The sequence below is a fragment of the Camellia sinensis genome, unplaced genomic scaffold (genome assembly GCF_055761805.1).
Source record: "Camellia sinensis isolate YWXY unplaced genomic scaffold, ASM5576180v1 Unanchor1, whole genome shotgun sequence".
NCBI lineage: Eukaryota > Viridiplantae > Streptophyta > Magnoliopsida > Ericales > Theaceae > Camellia > Camellia sinensis.
In genome coordinates this window covers 7,898,241-7,914,712 of record NW_028128987.1, presented here as the reverse complement: position 1 = coordinate 7,914,712, position 16,472 = coordinate 7,898,241, and the positions used below count along the sequence as shown (strand labels likewise).

The window sequence follows — 16,472 nt, the reverse complement described above, 5'->3', positions numbered from 1 at the left end:
TCGTCTAGTAGAATTAATTATCGAATACCTTTATTCTGTTTTTCTGGTTTTGCACCTTGAAATAGAAAGTGTTAGAAAACTGACATCGTTTTATTTACTTATTTACAGGCTAGAAAGACACCCTCAATGGAATCAATTGATTCTTCTGGAGAGGAAGAGTAAGATGTTCATAAGTTACTGTTTTCTGTTGCTCTGCGGACCAGATATACTTCTTGGTGGCTCATTTATAAAACACTTGCTAGTTATCTGAGATGTAATTTTTAGTATGCTGGTGTATCTACTGTGAAATTGATGCTCATATGTCCTGCTTTTTTGAAATTCCCCTGTTTCTGTGGAACAATTTGTTGTTGCCTTTTCAATTCAGGTAGAGACGGTTGAGAAATTCCCTTTTGGGACAAATAACACTTTTGCAGATCTCAATTTAATGAACTATTTTGATGTGTATATGGATTTTAATATTGATATGATGCATCAGTTCCTTTTTTTCAGGTTACTGCCTGTTTGATGGTTAAGACAAATTAAAAGTGGAACCAACCAATGGTTTCTAGTCTGGATGCTGTCATTTTTGTCAGGAGTTAGCATATTGTTGTGTCATAAAAGTCAATGAAAATATATTTCAACATCATTTTACTTAATCTCCCTTCTGCTGATCTCCTTTTTTGTGTGGGATTACCATACTGTTGTGAGTTTTTTGTACCGTTAGGAGTCGGGAGTGAGTAACCCTTCTCTAGTGGCATTTCCATAGTGTTCTCTTTTCAATAAATTTTTTTGATACATGAGGCATATAGAGGCTTTTTTGTTTTTTTGCTTTTCTCTTCTATATGAGTGGCATTCCCACAGTGTTGCCTTTTCAATAAAATTTTATTATTTTTCCAAAAAAAAAAAATTGTTCTTGGCTGTTGAACTGGGTGCAGAAGCAGATGCCAGTTAAGGTTATGCAAGACTAAGGAAAGTAGTATAGGACACAGTTGATACCATCTGAAGAGAGTAGAATAATCACTCATCTATGTATAATCTTAGTTTTTCCAATGGCCTTCCAAGCACCAAAACTTATTTTTCCAAATCTTAGATTCTTGGGTAAATTAGTGACACCACCTCCCCCAATATAAGTTCATATTAATTCAAGTCCTTTGGAAAGAAGAGTCTTCAAAGGTGAGGTGCCACAGTTTTTAACATTTTGAGGACAAGGTCCATTTTTCACACGTTTATGTTTTTTTATGTCACCCATTTCGACCAACTTATCTATAGCAGTGTGCTCTCTCTTTCTCTAACCATGGCTGCCACATTAGAAGTTTAGCACCACACCTCCCTCTGCTATGCTATGCTTCAAACTTCAAGATGGCATGTGATATCAGATCCCTTAACCAGCAACCCTGCTAGTGCCTGTTACTTCACTGACATGAGCTACAAATCTTGTCACTTCTCATTTTTCATACCCTTTTTTCAGACAAGTGCATCTTCTTTGGTGAACTAGGCAAGTTTCCTCTCAAAATCATGATGTTCACCTTATGGGTTCCAATGGATCCTCAAGGGCAGGAGCTAGCGGAGCAGTTGATTCAGATTCTGCTGCTGATTTTTGCGGTGGTGGCTTTTGCAACGAACTATGCCTTGGGGTCATTCTAGACAATGTTGCTAATACATGCCTCTAGGGCAGCTATCACTACTTTGATCACTATTCCCTATTGGCCTTTGTAAAATCAGCACTCTCTCAAGTGGATGGATCCAAGTGTGGCTAAAAAGCACCAAAGCCGTAGATAGTTAATTCTAGTTCAAAGAAGTTGAAAACTAAGAAGTAGGTCATTTCACTGATTGATCAACCTATTGTTGTCTTTGATAAAGTTGGGTGTATTTGATATATAAAGTAGGTCAATTTTGTTTTTTTTTTAGCCTCTCAAAATAGAGAAAAACAAAGAAATTTCTTTGTTTGGAGGAAATTTTAATCATTCAATTGACATTTTACTAAGAGTGTTGCTATTAGCACCCCGTCAATTATTTTGGACCCCTCATTTCTGTGAACCCCCACTTATAAATTCTAAAACCCTTAAAATTTCTTCTCCCCCTAAATAATATCAAAATTATCTTTGTGAAAACATTCGATCCATTCAATTGAATGCACACCCCCCACACCCCAAAAAGCCTCTCTCCCAAAAACCCTAACAAAATCCACGAAAGTGATTATTATTTCATCTCTACATACTTGTTCATGACCTACGAAAATAAATGTAGGGTTTTTTGTTGTTGATTCAACATTCCCCTTCTGTGGGCTTTGCGATCTCCACGAGTTTGGATTTGTTATCTCTCAAGTGAGTTTCTTTGAATTTTCTGACAGTTTCAATTCTTGTTCCTTATCTTACCTGGGTTTTGTGATTTTAAAGTTTGAAAAAGGTTCATTAACAATGTTCAGTTATTTGTTCCCGAACAAATAAGAAATGTTCAGTTATCTGTTCTTGAACTAATGAACAATGTTCGGACCTGTATTCCCAAATTTTGGTCATATGTTCGGGAGTTCAGTTCTGAAAAAATGACAAACAGTTTTTGTTATTTTTGCCCTTTTTTTTCAAGAAACTTACCCTTACAAGGCCAATCTCGTCTGAGCTAAGAATACCATCAAAGTTATGAAGCTTTTATTGTTGTACTCTTCTCGTCACATGAAGTTGTGGTTGCCGGAAAAACATCCACTCATTGTCATTGCCGGAGAAGTGTAGGTAATCAAATGGTTGCCACCATTACCGCTAGAATATTACTGCGAAAGAGTGTTCAAGGTTTTGAGGGTGAGTCGGTTTTGAAGGTGAGATTTGGGGAAGATCGATGGGTGGTGATGGAGGTGGGTGCTCTCATAAATCCTAACTCATGATGTAGTGGGTGTGTAGGTTTAATTGTAAGATAGGGTGTTCCAAAATTATTGATATCCTTTTTTGTAATTTCATTTGAGGTTATTATTGTAATAAAAAAAAAGGCTAAAAAATAGGGGGTCTAAAATAATTGATGGGGTCCTAATAGCATCACTCTTTACTAACTTTGAAATTTTAGCCCTAAATAAGAAATTAGGTGCCTGATTTTTGCTATGACCCTTATTATTTTTAATATTTAGTCATTAAAAAAATTGCTTTTTGAAAACAATGAAATTTCAGTCTTTATAAAATTAAAAAAAAGGGCGATCTATATCGAAAGTTATTGAATTTTAAAGATTCAAAAAGTGAAAGGCGCTACTTGTGAATCAACTATGTCGGAAATTAGTTTCCCAAATATTAGAGGACTGGAATTAGGAAACCTTTTTTTGGTGTCATTATACTAGTTTAAATGAGGGAGCTCTGATCAAGACTCCCTATAATCTTTCCATGATATATGATCCACCACTTTCATAGTTCAATGTGTGAAGAAAGAATTTGCTGACTAAATTATTTTAATGTTAAACACAAGTTAATTGTCATGGCTTTGCTCTAGTATGATACCTTTTGTGTGTGTGCATATATAGATATAGAAACCTATCTGTTGACAAATAGATTTGATGACTTGTTTGCAGACTGGCTATCCAAAGGCTTGAAATTACAAAGAATGACTTGCAACACAGGATTGCAAAGGGGGTAATACTTTACTGTCATTGTAACAGCATTTTGCACTGATCTATAGAACAGTAGCATTCTCACTAACGAAATTTGGCTGCCATCTGTGTTAGGCTAGAGGAAATGCTATTTTACAGGCTAGCTTGGAGAGAAGGAAAGAAGCTTTGCATGAGCGTCGCTTGGCACTTGAACAAGATGTATACTCTTTTTTCCCCATTAGATATGGAAAATATTTGTGGTTGTTTTGCCATTACTTGGTTTCTTTTGATACTATTTTCTATCTCTGTTTTTTTACTCAATATGTTCAGCATTGGGCATGAACTTCAGGTTTGTCCCTTCAGTTAAATATGTTCATTTGCATGCCATTTTATGCCTTGGTTTTGTTTCACACTTCTTCTAATAGTGAATTTTCTGATGTAATTGAAAATAATCCATAATAGGGAAGATGTTGAGTAACTGTTGTATAGCCAAAAACTCAGAACTGTGTTTTCTAAGAATGCCTTAGAACACCCCCTCCCCAAAAAATCTAAGATGGAATGGGCTGCTTATTTATAGACACAAGTTGAATAAATTTTCATCTCTTCACTGCTTGATTCATGCCATTGAAGAGCGCTCTCTCTCTCTCTCTGGTGCGCGTGCGCACACGCACACACATCAGTATCTCTTTATAGAATCACAAAGTAAAATGGCAATGATTTTCCCTGTCAACACTTTGCAGAATAACAGATTACAAGAAGTTATTGATGCATGGAAAGACCTTTATTTTGTGTGTGTGTGTGTGTGTGTGTGAGAGAGAGAGAGAGAGAGAGAGAGATATGTGAAATTCGTCAATTAACTGCCTATTATGAGATAAGTAAAAATTTGGGTCTTACGAAACTGCATAGCACATTAGAGCCAATTTTAAAGGGGAAGTGAGACGTTGCTTGATTGATAGACTAGGAGGAAGAAATAGCATCTGAGTTTCATTTGCTGTTTGAAGAGAAGGCCAAGGTGCATATTTTTTTGATATGAGAGAGAAAGTTCTAACTGTTAAAGATCCTAATTTTTTGCTGACAAACTGGTGTGGAGAGAGCTGGGCATGACAATTATATGGTTCTGTCAGCTGGCTAGGGGTTTGGACTTTGGAGTGTTGATAGTTTTGTCCAGAATGATTATATTGTTAACAAATGTTAACTGAGGCTTGACTGTTGGTTTTGCTTTTATTAGACAGTTAACGCTACCTTTCAGAATTTATTGGTACAATGGGTTTCGGGTTTTCTGGATTGAAAAATTACATTTATCCCTTAAATATGAGCCACTGCAAGATTTATGTGCTTCATATTCTTGTTTTTATTAGTTTCTATTGATTCATTTTAGTTGAAGCCTTACTAAACCAGTCTCTCCCATTCCAAAACTTGATTGACAGTCAGCTTTTTCAACCACTAGTCACAGAAGAAACAAAATTAGTAACTACTAAATTGGTAGATCCAGTTGCTCTCCAACTGCTGCATCTAGGAAAATTGTTGACAAGTATTCAATGTCTCACACAAAAAGCCCTTGAAAATTGGCCTTCAATGGTTATCCAACTTTTCAACAAGAATAAAATGTCCCTCTTTGGGACATAAAGCGATAAAAAAAATATTTGATGTCCTTTTGCCGTAAACCCATTCAGCCTGGTGTGAACAAGTGTTAAGCTCAAATATGCTATGAAAGAGCTCTTGCATTATGCACAAGAGAGATCACACAGCTCCGGGATTAATGTAACGTTTTTTATGCTGGAGGGTTAAGCAACTAGTTAGTTCAGTCAGGACTGTGAAGCAAAAGGCACCATCACCTACAGCCCTTTCCTCTGCGGGAACTTCCCTGAACCCCATTGATGTATTAGAATAGATAGGTGTATATTAAATGGCCTATTAGTTGTAGTCTATACATAGGTGATGTAATATTCCATTGTACTTAGTTTTGGATTAAAAACACAATTGTGATTGTAGTAGAGCTTGGTTTTTCTCTCTAGCCCACAGAGGTTTGACCTTGATTTGCATTTGGATTGCATTATTTGGTATTAGAGCTTAGCATGATCCTAATTTCTTCCTAATCTGCACTCTCTCATGATCGAATCATGAATTTGTGAAAACCTTAACTGGAAAGTCAGTGCTGTTTGGCACTAGATTCGTTGAAGCAACCTAAAGTGGATCGTTTTGTATCTATTCGAGTATAGCGAGATCAGATTCAACTTTGCAACTCAATTTCGACCCAGATTCGACTCTTGATTCAACTTCGCGATGAGATTTCAATTTGCGATCCTACGTTCTTCGGTTCAAATCTAGTTCGAATCCTCAGATCTGGTTTGAGAAACTTCAAATCTGTTAGAATTCTTTAGATCTGTGTCCGAAAAAGCTTGGTTGAGGTCGATTTGTGTTCAAGTCTGTTGGATCTAATTCGAAACTCTTAGAATTCTTCATATCTATGTTCGAAAAGGCTTGGTTGAGGTCAATTTGACTTCAAATTTCATGGATCTGGATTGAAACTCAGATGTCTTCGGATCTGTGTTCAAGTCCCTCAGATCTGGTTCGAGAAACTTCAAATCTGTTGGATCTGATTCGAAACTCTTAGAATTTTTTCAGATCTGTGTTTAAGTCCCTCAAATCTGTTTCGATTCTTTCAGCTCAGGTTTGCTTCAAAGTAGATATGTGTTTGAACCCTTTCTCTATGTTTGGATTCTTCAGATCTGTGTTAAAATATTTGATTGAAGTCTTCTCCAGCTTGAATCCTCTAAAATCGAGTTTGGTAGTTGTCGAATGCCTCTGATTGTGTTCTATCTGGTTCGAAATCCAGCATATTTGCCGAATGGCTCTGATTGTGTTCGATCTAGTAGAGTGAAACGTTGGATCCACTCTCTTGGAAGGGATAATCACAATCAAAATTGTTAAAATCCACCTACTTCACCCACTTAAACCTACTCCACTAAACCTAACCCACTACACCACTACCACCTCACCTACTCCACTAAACCTAACCCACTACACCACTACCACCTCCACTTCACCTACTCCTTACCTACTACACACTCACCCTCTTCTATATATAGGAATCATGAATCATTGTAATAGATATCAACATTATATCAATCAATAATACATCATTCATTCTCTATACAATTCTCTTTATACATTGATTTTTACATGGTATCAGAGCAAAGTTAAGCACTTAGTATTTTTCGCTTTACCGGCGGGCGGCAACCTCGCCTTAGCCGCCCGCCGGACCTCAACCTAGTCCGCTAAAATTTTCTACACATACCTTCATCCATCTTCACCACCACCACAAATGCCCCCAACATCACAGTTCTCCTCTCCTCTTGTTTCTCTTTGGTTTTGGAGGCTGTAGAACCACCTTGATTGCAACATCAAAGACAGCCTTCACATTCTGCTGGGTCTTGGAGCTGCACTCTACATATGCCACGGCTCCTATTTGCTTCTTTAGTTCTTCACCCTGTGCTGTAGAAATTGTACATGCACCGGGATAATCAATCTGGAACTGCTTGTCTTCTCTCAAATCAAGTTTAGTCCCCACTTCTCTTAATTATTTTAATCTGAGTTGTGGGTGGTTTCGTAGTAAACCGTGGGCTGGTTTTGAGGTTTGGTTGAGTGTACCATTCAAGTCTTTGTAGAGCTGGCTACTGCAAGAGGGGTTGTTTGGTACTTGTGCAGTTTTTTTTTTGGGTTCGGCACATGCTAGTAGCATGGAGGGGAACTCAAAATTTGGGTTAAGTTTTGATATGATGGACAGCGTGGTTCAAAGTTTATGCACATGGGCTGGTTTGTTTTATATATATATATATATATGAGTTTCTTATATTTATATATTATGTATGCATTTTCAAACACATGGGCCCACAGTTGCTAGTGCCTCCAAGAGGTTATTTATTGTTTTGGTTTTAAACTTGAACCGATTAGCACGTGGGGTAGATTAATATGGTGGCTGGTTTTCTAAATTGGTGGACTGAATTTCAGTTTTGTCTCTAAAAAAAAAAAAAAAAAAAAAAAAAAAGGACTGCCATACACACACAGCTGTATGATTCTTTTCTTTATTCTCCACCCACATAACCCAACACTCTCTCTCCTCACTTTGCATCCACCGCCCAAACTTTTTTTTTTTATTATAAAGCTTATTGGTGCACTCCTTGTTCCCCACTTTCGTTATTATATATATATATATATATATATCTCTTTTTATTATATTATATTAAAAAAAAAAAATCATCATCTCTCCTCCGTTTGATTTCCAACTCCATTATTTTTATTTATTTTCTCCAAACCACTTTCCTTATTTTTCCCATCTTTCTTTTTTGCTTTCAAATATATTTTTATTATTTCTTTCTTTATTTTTCTTTCACATTATTTTTCATCTTTTTCCAATTCCATTCATACCCATATAGCTTTGCACACCAAACCATCTTTTATTCATCTCAACGATCAGCCCCGATCGCAATTTTACATCATATATAAAAAAAAAAAAAAAAACAAAAAAAAAAAAAAAAAAAAAAACAACAAAAACCCACACCCACAGTGGGATTTTTCTCTACTCTGCCGCCGGTCTTTTCTTCTTGCCTCCGTCCTGGGCGGCCCTTGCCGGTGTTGCCTCCGTGTTTCCCACTCCACTGGGCATGATCACTACTCCTTGCTCCTCCACTGCAGCATATGGCGGACCTCCAAAACGGAACATCACGGTGGCCTTCCGCTTCAGCTCCTTGTTTTCTGCCTTTAGCACACTTATCTCTGCTCGCGCATCCTTATACATGCGTTGGAGCAGAGCCAGCTGGGAGTTTAACTGTTGCACCTCATTTGTCCTGCTCTGCAGCCGGTGCGACAAGTTTGTGACCGCAGTCATGGTTTCCACACATGACTTCAGAGTATACTGATTGGCCTCAATATCAGTTTGCACCGCCATTTTTTGCTCCACCGACCGCATCGGAAAGTTCAACGGAGCAAACACAGAGGTGTTTGGTTGAGGTTCACTGGCCACTGCTCCAGTTCTCTCTCTTGTTGACTCATTGAGGTCGGGAAAGAGAGTGAGCAGCCCACGGGAAGACGAAGCCATTTATGAAGGAATTGTTTGACTATTTTGCTCTCATAGTTGAATAATATCAATTACACCAACACCCCCAAGGTTTCTAACCAAAGCTTTAAAAGGTGTTATTGAAGCTCACCTCAAGGTGAGGCAAGTCAAAATATATCGATCGTTTGATTTTTAAGCAACACTCCCCAAAGGCAAGGGGAGAACAGTCTTAGGTGCACCTTATATGCCGTTGTGCATAAGCATATGAGGAGTATGCATATGAAGGGCTTGTCTTAGACTTGTTAATCTTAGGCTAATAAATAGTTTAAACATATAAAAGAATAACCACTTTTGTAATGGTATTCCATGAGAAAATTCAAGTGAATGACCTAACAAGAAACACAAAGTTGAGGCGCAAGTGAGGAGCTCAATAATTGAAGTTAAGAATGTCAATTTCACCTTCGATGAAGGCAAACTTTCCTCTCTGCGGTGAAATTTTCGACAATTCGAGGAGAAAAGTATTTATACTTTTATATTTAAATTGTAATATTTTATACTATTTTATTTTTTATTTTTTAAAAATTTATTTACTAAATATAAAAATTCAAAATGCTTACCTCTCGACTTTTGGCATTACTCATTAGCCTTTAAAAACTTTGTTCCTAACACATACATAGACTCCCCTTATTTATCAAAAACCTCAAGGGTGCGATGCAATTTACGCTAAATGAATATGGTTATTTATATTAAACTTTTAATATCTATCAAATATGTTTTTGCCTCTGATCAAGTAAAATAAGGAGAGACCTAACACTTCATAAAAAAAATTGCATCTCAAATTTTAGTCAAATAATCAATAAATGTTTATGGATTTTCTAATTAAAAGGTGTGACTGATTGTTTGCCAAAACAATATACAACTTAAAGAATATATGCTTCACTTTTTTTTTTCTTCTTACAAAATCCATAATACCCGGTAGTTGTATTGGTCATTAATTTCTATCATGTCTCCTAAATTTATTTATTTATTTTTGTTGTGGTTAAGTAGAATTTGTTCATATATTATTAGTATTACCATATTTGCTTTTAATTTTTATAAGGATATGAATCAAAATGCATATGAAATGTAAATAAGCGTTACTTTTTATATGACCCTCGTAAAATCAAATTGTGTTTAAAATGCTGCATTTCATTATTAAGGGCAAAATTATATTTTCATTTTCATCTATCACATTTTTGCCAAAATAGTGATCTTATATATGTAATAAAGGCATTTTTGGTATTCTAGAATATCAATTTGCTGACATCACCATCTTTCATTTGATTTATTAATGTTCCATTACCATATGGGGTGTTCTCACATATTGTTAGCAAAAGTAAGGGGTGTTAGTGGTGTTTTTCATTTTATTTTAAAGGGGGGTGTCAATGTCCCATATCTGTTAGAAATGATGGTAGGTTTTAATGTAATATATGTTAGAATGCGTTAGGATATTTCTTATTTTTATTCTCATTCAGTCTCTTTATTTGGTGTAATGGGCCTTTATTTAGGCCTTAACTTATGTTTATGATTTAATATAAAAGGGTATGATAAACCACTCATACCCTAATTTTTTCTCTTCTAAAAAATAACATGGTATCAGAGCAGAACTAGAAGAAGGAAAAAAAAAGAAAAAAAAAAACGTAGTTGTACCACCCCAGGCGAAGCCACAGCACCACCACCTTAGCCCGAAAGCCCCAGGTGAAGGCACCTTGGGTTCCGACAGCCCCAATCGAAGGCACCTAGTGTTCCGATAGCCCCAGTCGGAGTCACAACTCCAGTCGAAGACATAGGCGCAACCCCTAGGGCTTCACCAGCACCCTAGGGCTCGTCGACGCCTTCCTGCTCCACCCCTGGTCTGTCGTGGCTTGGAGCCCTGTGGTCTGTCTTCGTTGACATCTCTCTCTTGGTCTCTACTTGTAACTCTTTCGTCTTCATCTCTCTCTGTGTCTTCGTGGTATGTAAGTCTCACTCTGTCTCTCTATATGTAACTCCTCTTCTTATTCTCTCTCAGACGGTCTTCTAAATTAAAAAAACAAAAACAAAAAAAAGAAAAAAGAAAAAAAAATAATGTTCTCTTAATTTTATTTTTAAATTCATTAATATATTCTCCCATCTTTCGGGTTTGTGATTCACTCTGGGTGTGTTTGTGAGGGTTCCGTCGCGACGTCTTTATGGCCGAATTGACTGGTGAGTCTACTACTTCGCAGCCTACTACACAGGGCGCGAGTCCTGTTTTGACTACTTCGATGACCGATTCTCTCCACCCTGGCCAGAAAATCACCACCTCTCTCTTTAATGGTCAGAACTATCTAGCGTGGTCGCAGAGTTTGACTATATTTTTGAAGAGCAAAGGGAAGATGGGATATGTTGATGGGCGTGTTCAGGCTCCCAGTGTCACCGATACAGGTTATGATCAGTGGGAGATTACCAATTCTTTTATCATGGGTTGGTTGATACACTCTATGGTTCCGGAGATCGGTGAGGGATACTTGTCTATGGACAGAGCACAGGATATTTGGGAGGCTGTGGCCACTACGTATTCGCGCAAAGGTAATTTCTCACAGACTTTTGAGTTACGACGCTCTATTGACCGGTCCGTTCAGGGTGGGATGACTATTCTCCAGTATTTTACTTTCCTTAGCAATGGGTGGAAGCGACTTGATCATCTTCAGGACTATAAGCCTGTTTGTCCCACAGATTCTGCTAGTTACCGGAAATTTGTTGAACAAGTGCGAGTCTTCAAGTTTTTGGAAGGATTGAATGTGGAGTTTGATCCTATTCGGAGTCGTATGCTTGGTATGGATGCGCTTCCTTCTCTTCAAGAAGCGTTTGCTTATGTGCAGAATGAGGAGAGTCGTTATTCTGCTATGCTTCCGGCTGCCTCTTCTGATCGATCTGCCCTAGTTTCTGCCCCCTCTCGAGATGGGGATCATGGTTCTTGTCCTCCTTCTGAGAAGGATACTCTTTTCTGTGATTTTTGTCGTCACTCTCGCCACACCCGTGAGACTTGTTGGAAGTTGCATGGGCAACCATCTGGAGGCCGTGGAGACCGTTTTGGTTCTCGAGGGGGTCGCTCCGGACAGTCTTGAGGCCGTGGGCCCAATGCTCGAGCCCATCATTCTGATGCAGTTGAGCCATAGTCCACAGCTCTAGTTGATTCATCTGCTGATACCTTGGGGTTTTCTACTTTTGAGTTGGAGGTTGCTCTTCGCCACTTGCTAGACCGTCGGGCCTCTAGTTCATCCTCAGGTAATATCGCCCAGTCAGGTAACTTAGCTTCTTCTACAAGTGCTTTCCTCTCTCATCAAACGTTACCTTGGAGTATCGATTCTGGTGCTTCCGACCACATGTCTTATTCTTCTGATTTGTTCTCCGCATATACCCCTTCTTCAGGGCAGGATAAAGTTCGAATTGCTAATGGTACCATTTCTTCTGTGTATGGGAAAGGTTTAATTCATGCCACTGCTTCTCTTCCTTTTTCTTTTGTCCTCCATGTTCCTAATTTTAGTTTTAATCTTTTGTCTTTGAGTCGTATTACTTGGGACTTAAATTGTAGTGTGATCTTTTTCCCTGATCATTGTCTGTTTCAGGACCTTATCACGAGGAAGATGATTGGCAGTGGTAGACACGAGAATGGTCTCTATATCTTGGATCAAGCAGACAAGCTGGCTCACTCATCCATTCAGTTTCCATCTACCAAAGAAGACATCTGGCTGTGGCACCGCCGTCTTGGGCATCCATCTTTTTTGTTACTTAAGCATCTTTTTCCCTCTGTTTTTTTGAAAAATAATGTTTCTGAGTTTCATTGTGAGTCGTGTCAACTTGGCAAACAACATAGAGCTTCTTTTGCCCCTTCTATTAATAAAAGTTTAGTTCATTTTTCTTTGATTCATTATGATGTATAGGATCCCTCTCGTTTTGTGTCTTTAAAGGGTCAAAGATGGTTTGTTATCTTTATTGATGATTGTTCTAGGACCACTTGGGTGTATCTTATGAAGGACAAATGTGAGGTGTTTTCCGTGTTTCAAAATTTTCATAATATGCTTTGCACTCAATTTGGGGCCGTTGTCAAAATTCTGCGTTCTGATAATGGGGGGGAATACATTGATTCTGGCCTTGCTAGCTATTTTGCCACTCATGGTATTATTCATCAAACTTCTTGTACCAATACCCCTCAACAGAATGGTGTTGCCGAGAGTAAAAACCGGCATCGTCTTGATATTGCGCGTTGTTTATCCTTTGAAATGCGCGTTCCTCGATCCTATTGGGGGAAAGCGGTTCTCACTGCTGCCTTCCTCATCAATTGGCTTCCTATCCAGGTTCTTCATAAACAAACTCCTCTTCAGGTTTTGTTCGGCTTCCAAGCTTCTGCTGCCTTCTCCATTCCTCCCAAAACCTTTGGGTGTGTGTGCTTTGTTCATAACCATTCTCCTACCCATAGTAAGTTGGATCCTCGGTCTCTTTGGTGTGTCTTCCTGGGTTTCTCCACCACTCAAAAGGGCTACAAATGTTATCATCCCCCCTCTCGCAAATGGTTTGTCTCTATGGATGTGTCTTTCTTTGAATCTCAATCCTACTTTCTCTCCTCCCCGGTGTCCCCGTCATCTCTTCAGGGGGCGCCTTGGTGTGAAGAGACTCCTGTATCACAACCATCACCATCAGTTATTGTAACTCCTGAGACTATTATTACTGAGAATGCTGCTCTCCATCTGAGAATGTTGACTTTCCATCTGCAGTGAAAGACGGCAAAGTGTATGTCAGGGACAAGGGTAGACAAAAAGTTACAAGAGACCAATTCGGATTCTCCACTGCTATCTTCTTCTTTTGATGAGTGTCCAGAATCCTCTCCTTCTGGTGAACCTCCAGGTAACTCAATTTTTTCTGATCTAGATGTTCCCATTGCTAAAAGGAAGGGGATTAGGTCGTGTACTCAACATCCTATTTCTCATTTTGTCTCCTACACTAATCTGGCTTTTTCCTATAAAGCTTTTCTATCTAAGGTTTCTTTTGTGAGTCTTCCTTTCAATTTTCAGGATGCTCTTTCTACTCCTAAGCGGAAGCATGCCATGATGGAGGAGATGAGAGCGCTTGCTAAAAATGGCACTTGGGAATTGGCTGCGTTACCTAAGGGCAAACGACCTGTTGGATGTAAGTGGGTGTACACTGTAAAGCACAAAGCCGATGGTTCAATTGAACGTTACAAGGCTAGGTTGGTGGCCAAGGGTTTTACTCAGACTTATGGAGTAGACTACCAAGAGACATTTGCACCGGTTGCTAAGATGAATTCTGTCAGAGTCCTTCTCTCCCTTGCCTCTAATCTCGACTGGCCTCTCCATCAATTTGATGTGAAAAATGCTTTCCTCCATGGAGATCTGGCAGAAGAAGTGTACATGGACATTCCCCCAGGCTTTGAGGATGTTAAAACCACAGGAAAGGTGTGCCGGTTACGCAAGTCACTTTATGGCCTTAAGCAGTCTCCTAGGGCTTGGTTTGAGAGGTTTACTCAGGCTATGCTGAGATATGGTTTCAAACAGAGTCAAGCTGATCATACTTTGTTTGTGAAACACTCCTAACGTGGTAAAACGACAGCCCTCATTGTCTATGTGGATAATATTGTACTCACAGGGGATGATGTTGAGGAGGTTCCTCAGTTAAAGGAGTATTTGGCTAATGAGTTTGAAATCAAAGACTTAGGCAACTTGAAGTACTTTCTAGGCATTGAGGTTGGTCGGTCCAAAGATGGTATCTTCATATGTCAACAAAAGTATGTGCTTGATTTGCTAAAAGAAATAGGAATGCTTGGAAGTAAAATGTGTGATACACCACTAGAGCCCGGACTAAAGCTTAGTGAGGATCAAGGAGGCGAGCCTGTAGACAGGGGGAGATACCAGAGACTAGTGGGTAAGTTTATTTACTTATCCCATTCGCGGCCTAATATTGCTATTGCAGCAAGTATGGTTAGTCAGTTTGTGCATGCTCCACGTGCAACTCATTTAGAGGCGGTTATGCGGATTCTGAGGTACTTGAAATCTTCTCCGGGAAAGGATCTTTATTTCTTAAAGCATGGTCATCTCAGTGTGGAGGCATATACAGATGCTGATTGGGCTGGCTTAGTAACTAATAGAAGATCCACCTCTGGCTATTGTACCTTCGTTGGAGGAAATCTAGTTACTTGGAGAAGCAAGAAACAAAATGTTGTTGCGCGGTCTAGTGCAGAGACCGAATTCAGAACTATGGCTCAAGGTGTGTGTGAGCTTTTATGGATTAGATTATTATTGCGGGATTTGGGGATTCATCAGACATATTCTATGAGGCTCTATTGTGACAATAAGGCCGCCATTAATATCGCTGACAATCCGGTTCAGCGTGATCGGACCAAGCATGTGGAGATTGATCGGCATTTTATCAAGGAAAAGCTTACTAGTGGCACTATATGTACGCCTTTCGTGCGGTCCGGGGATCAATTGGCTGATGTTCTTATCAAAGGATTAGGGATTAAACCATTCCGTGACATTCTCGACTAGCTGGGCATGAGAGATATCTTCGCACCAGCTTGAGGGGGAGTGTTAGAATGTGTTAGGATATTTCTTATTTTTATTCTCATCCAGTCTCTTTATTTGGTGTAATGGGCCTTTATTTAGGCTTTAACTTATGTTTATGATTTAATATAAACAGGTATGATAAACCACTCATACCCTAATTTTTCCTCTTCTAAAAAATAACAATATACCCAATTTTTTATGGGAAATTCTATTTGCACGCCTACAATACTCTTAGTACACACCATCATCCTTCTTTTTATTACAATTTTGTCCCACAATCAAATTATCTTTTGGGACAAATTTCTAAACCGTAATCTCTCCTTACACACCACCATCACCACAAGCCTTCGCTACCTCTGGTTGCCGTCCCAAACCACCACCACCACCACCTTCACCTTCCTATACCATTAAAACCCGACATTGGCCACCGCCATGACCAATAGTCCCCACCACCATCACCAACAGAAAGAGAGAGAGAGAGAGCAACCAGGAAACCAGATCTACGATTTGAAGAAGAAGAAGAGAAGAGAGGGATGGCTATGGCGTTACGATGGTTGCAGTGGTTAGGATGAGATGGGGGAGATGATGTGGAGGGTGCCGAAGTGTGAAGGGGCAATGCGATCATGATCATAACGAAGGGCAACGTGATTCCGACAGTAACAAGCAACGAGGGTAGGGGAAGAGGGCTGGAGAAGGTTGCCGAAGGGGGAGGAGGGCTGGGGTTGATGGCAATGACAACAATGGTAGGTAGTGATGTTGGGATTAGGGCGACAACTGTGGAGGTGGTGGCAATGGATATAGTGGTTAATGGAGGCAGCAAGAGGGAGGGAGGTTAGAGGGGCCGGCGACTAGAGGGTTGGGGAGGGGTGCCGGCCGGTAGTGGTAGTGGTTATGGTTATGGTTATGGTTATGGTTTATTGAAGAAAGGGGTAATTTGTTATTATTTAAAAAATAATGGTGTGTATTAAGACAAAATCAAACTTTCCAATTTAGGTGTGGTGTGAACTAAGTAAATAGGCAGTAGATGGTGTGAATTGAGAGATTTTGTGCTGTCTAAATAGAATTACCCATTTTTTATTGTCTGAATAAAATTGATTTCATTGTCCAAATATTTGACCATAAATAAGACCATGATTCTATCTATTTCACTCTATGGATTTGTGTATGTGTGTACATGAATTCTATCATGTAGAATTTATCTATGGTTTAATGTATTTGGCACATGTCAAAAGCTAAGAATTTGTTCCTATTACACTTGTCCCCTTTCCATGTGAAGAATAATTAGAGAGGGGGG

At 39.0% G+C, this 16,472-nt stretch overlaps 1 protein-coding gene across 1 annotated transcript in view; it reads left to right on the top strand.

Annotated features, from left to right (window-relative positions):
* The window catches only part of LOC145814067 (rho GTPase-activating protein 7-like), a 72,497-nt gene that overhangs the window by 38,993 nt on the left and 17,032 nt on the right, over positions 1 to 16,472 (top strand). The window contains exons 15-17 of the mRNA XM_082910592.1: positions 109 to 158; positions 3,524 to 3,584; positions 3,677 to 3,760. Of these exons, the coding sequence (XP_082766718.1) occupies positions 109 to 158; positions 3,524 to 3,584; positions 3,677 to 3,760 (195 nt within the window). The remainder of the gene's footprint in view (positions 1 to 108; positions 159 to 3,523; positions 3,585 to 3,676; positions 3,761 to 16,472) is intronic.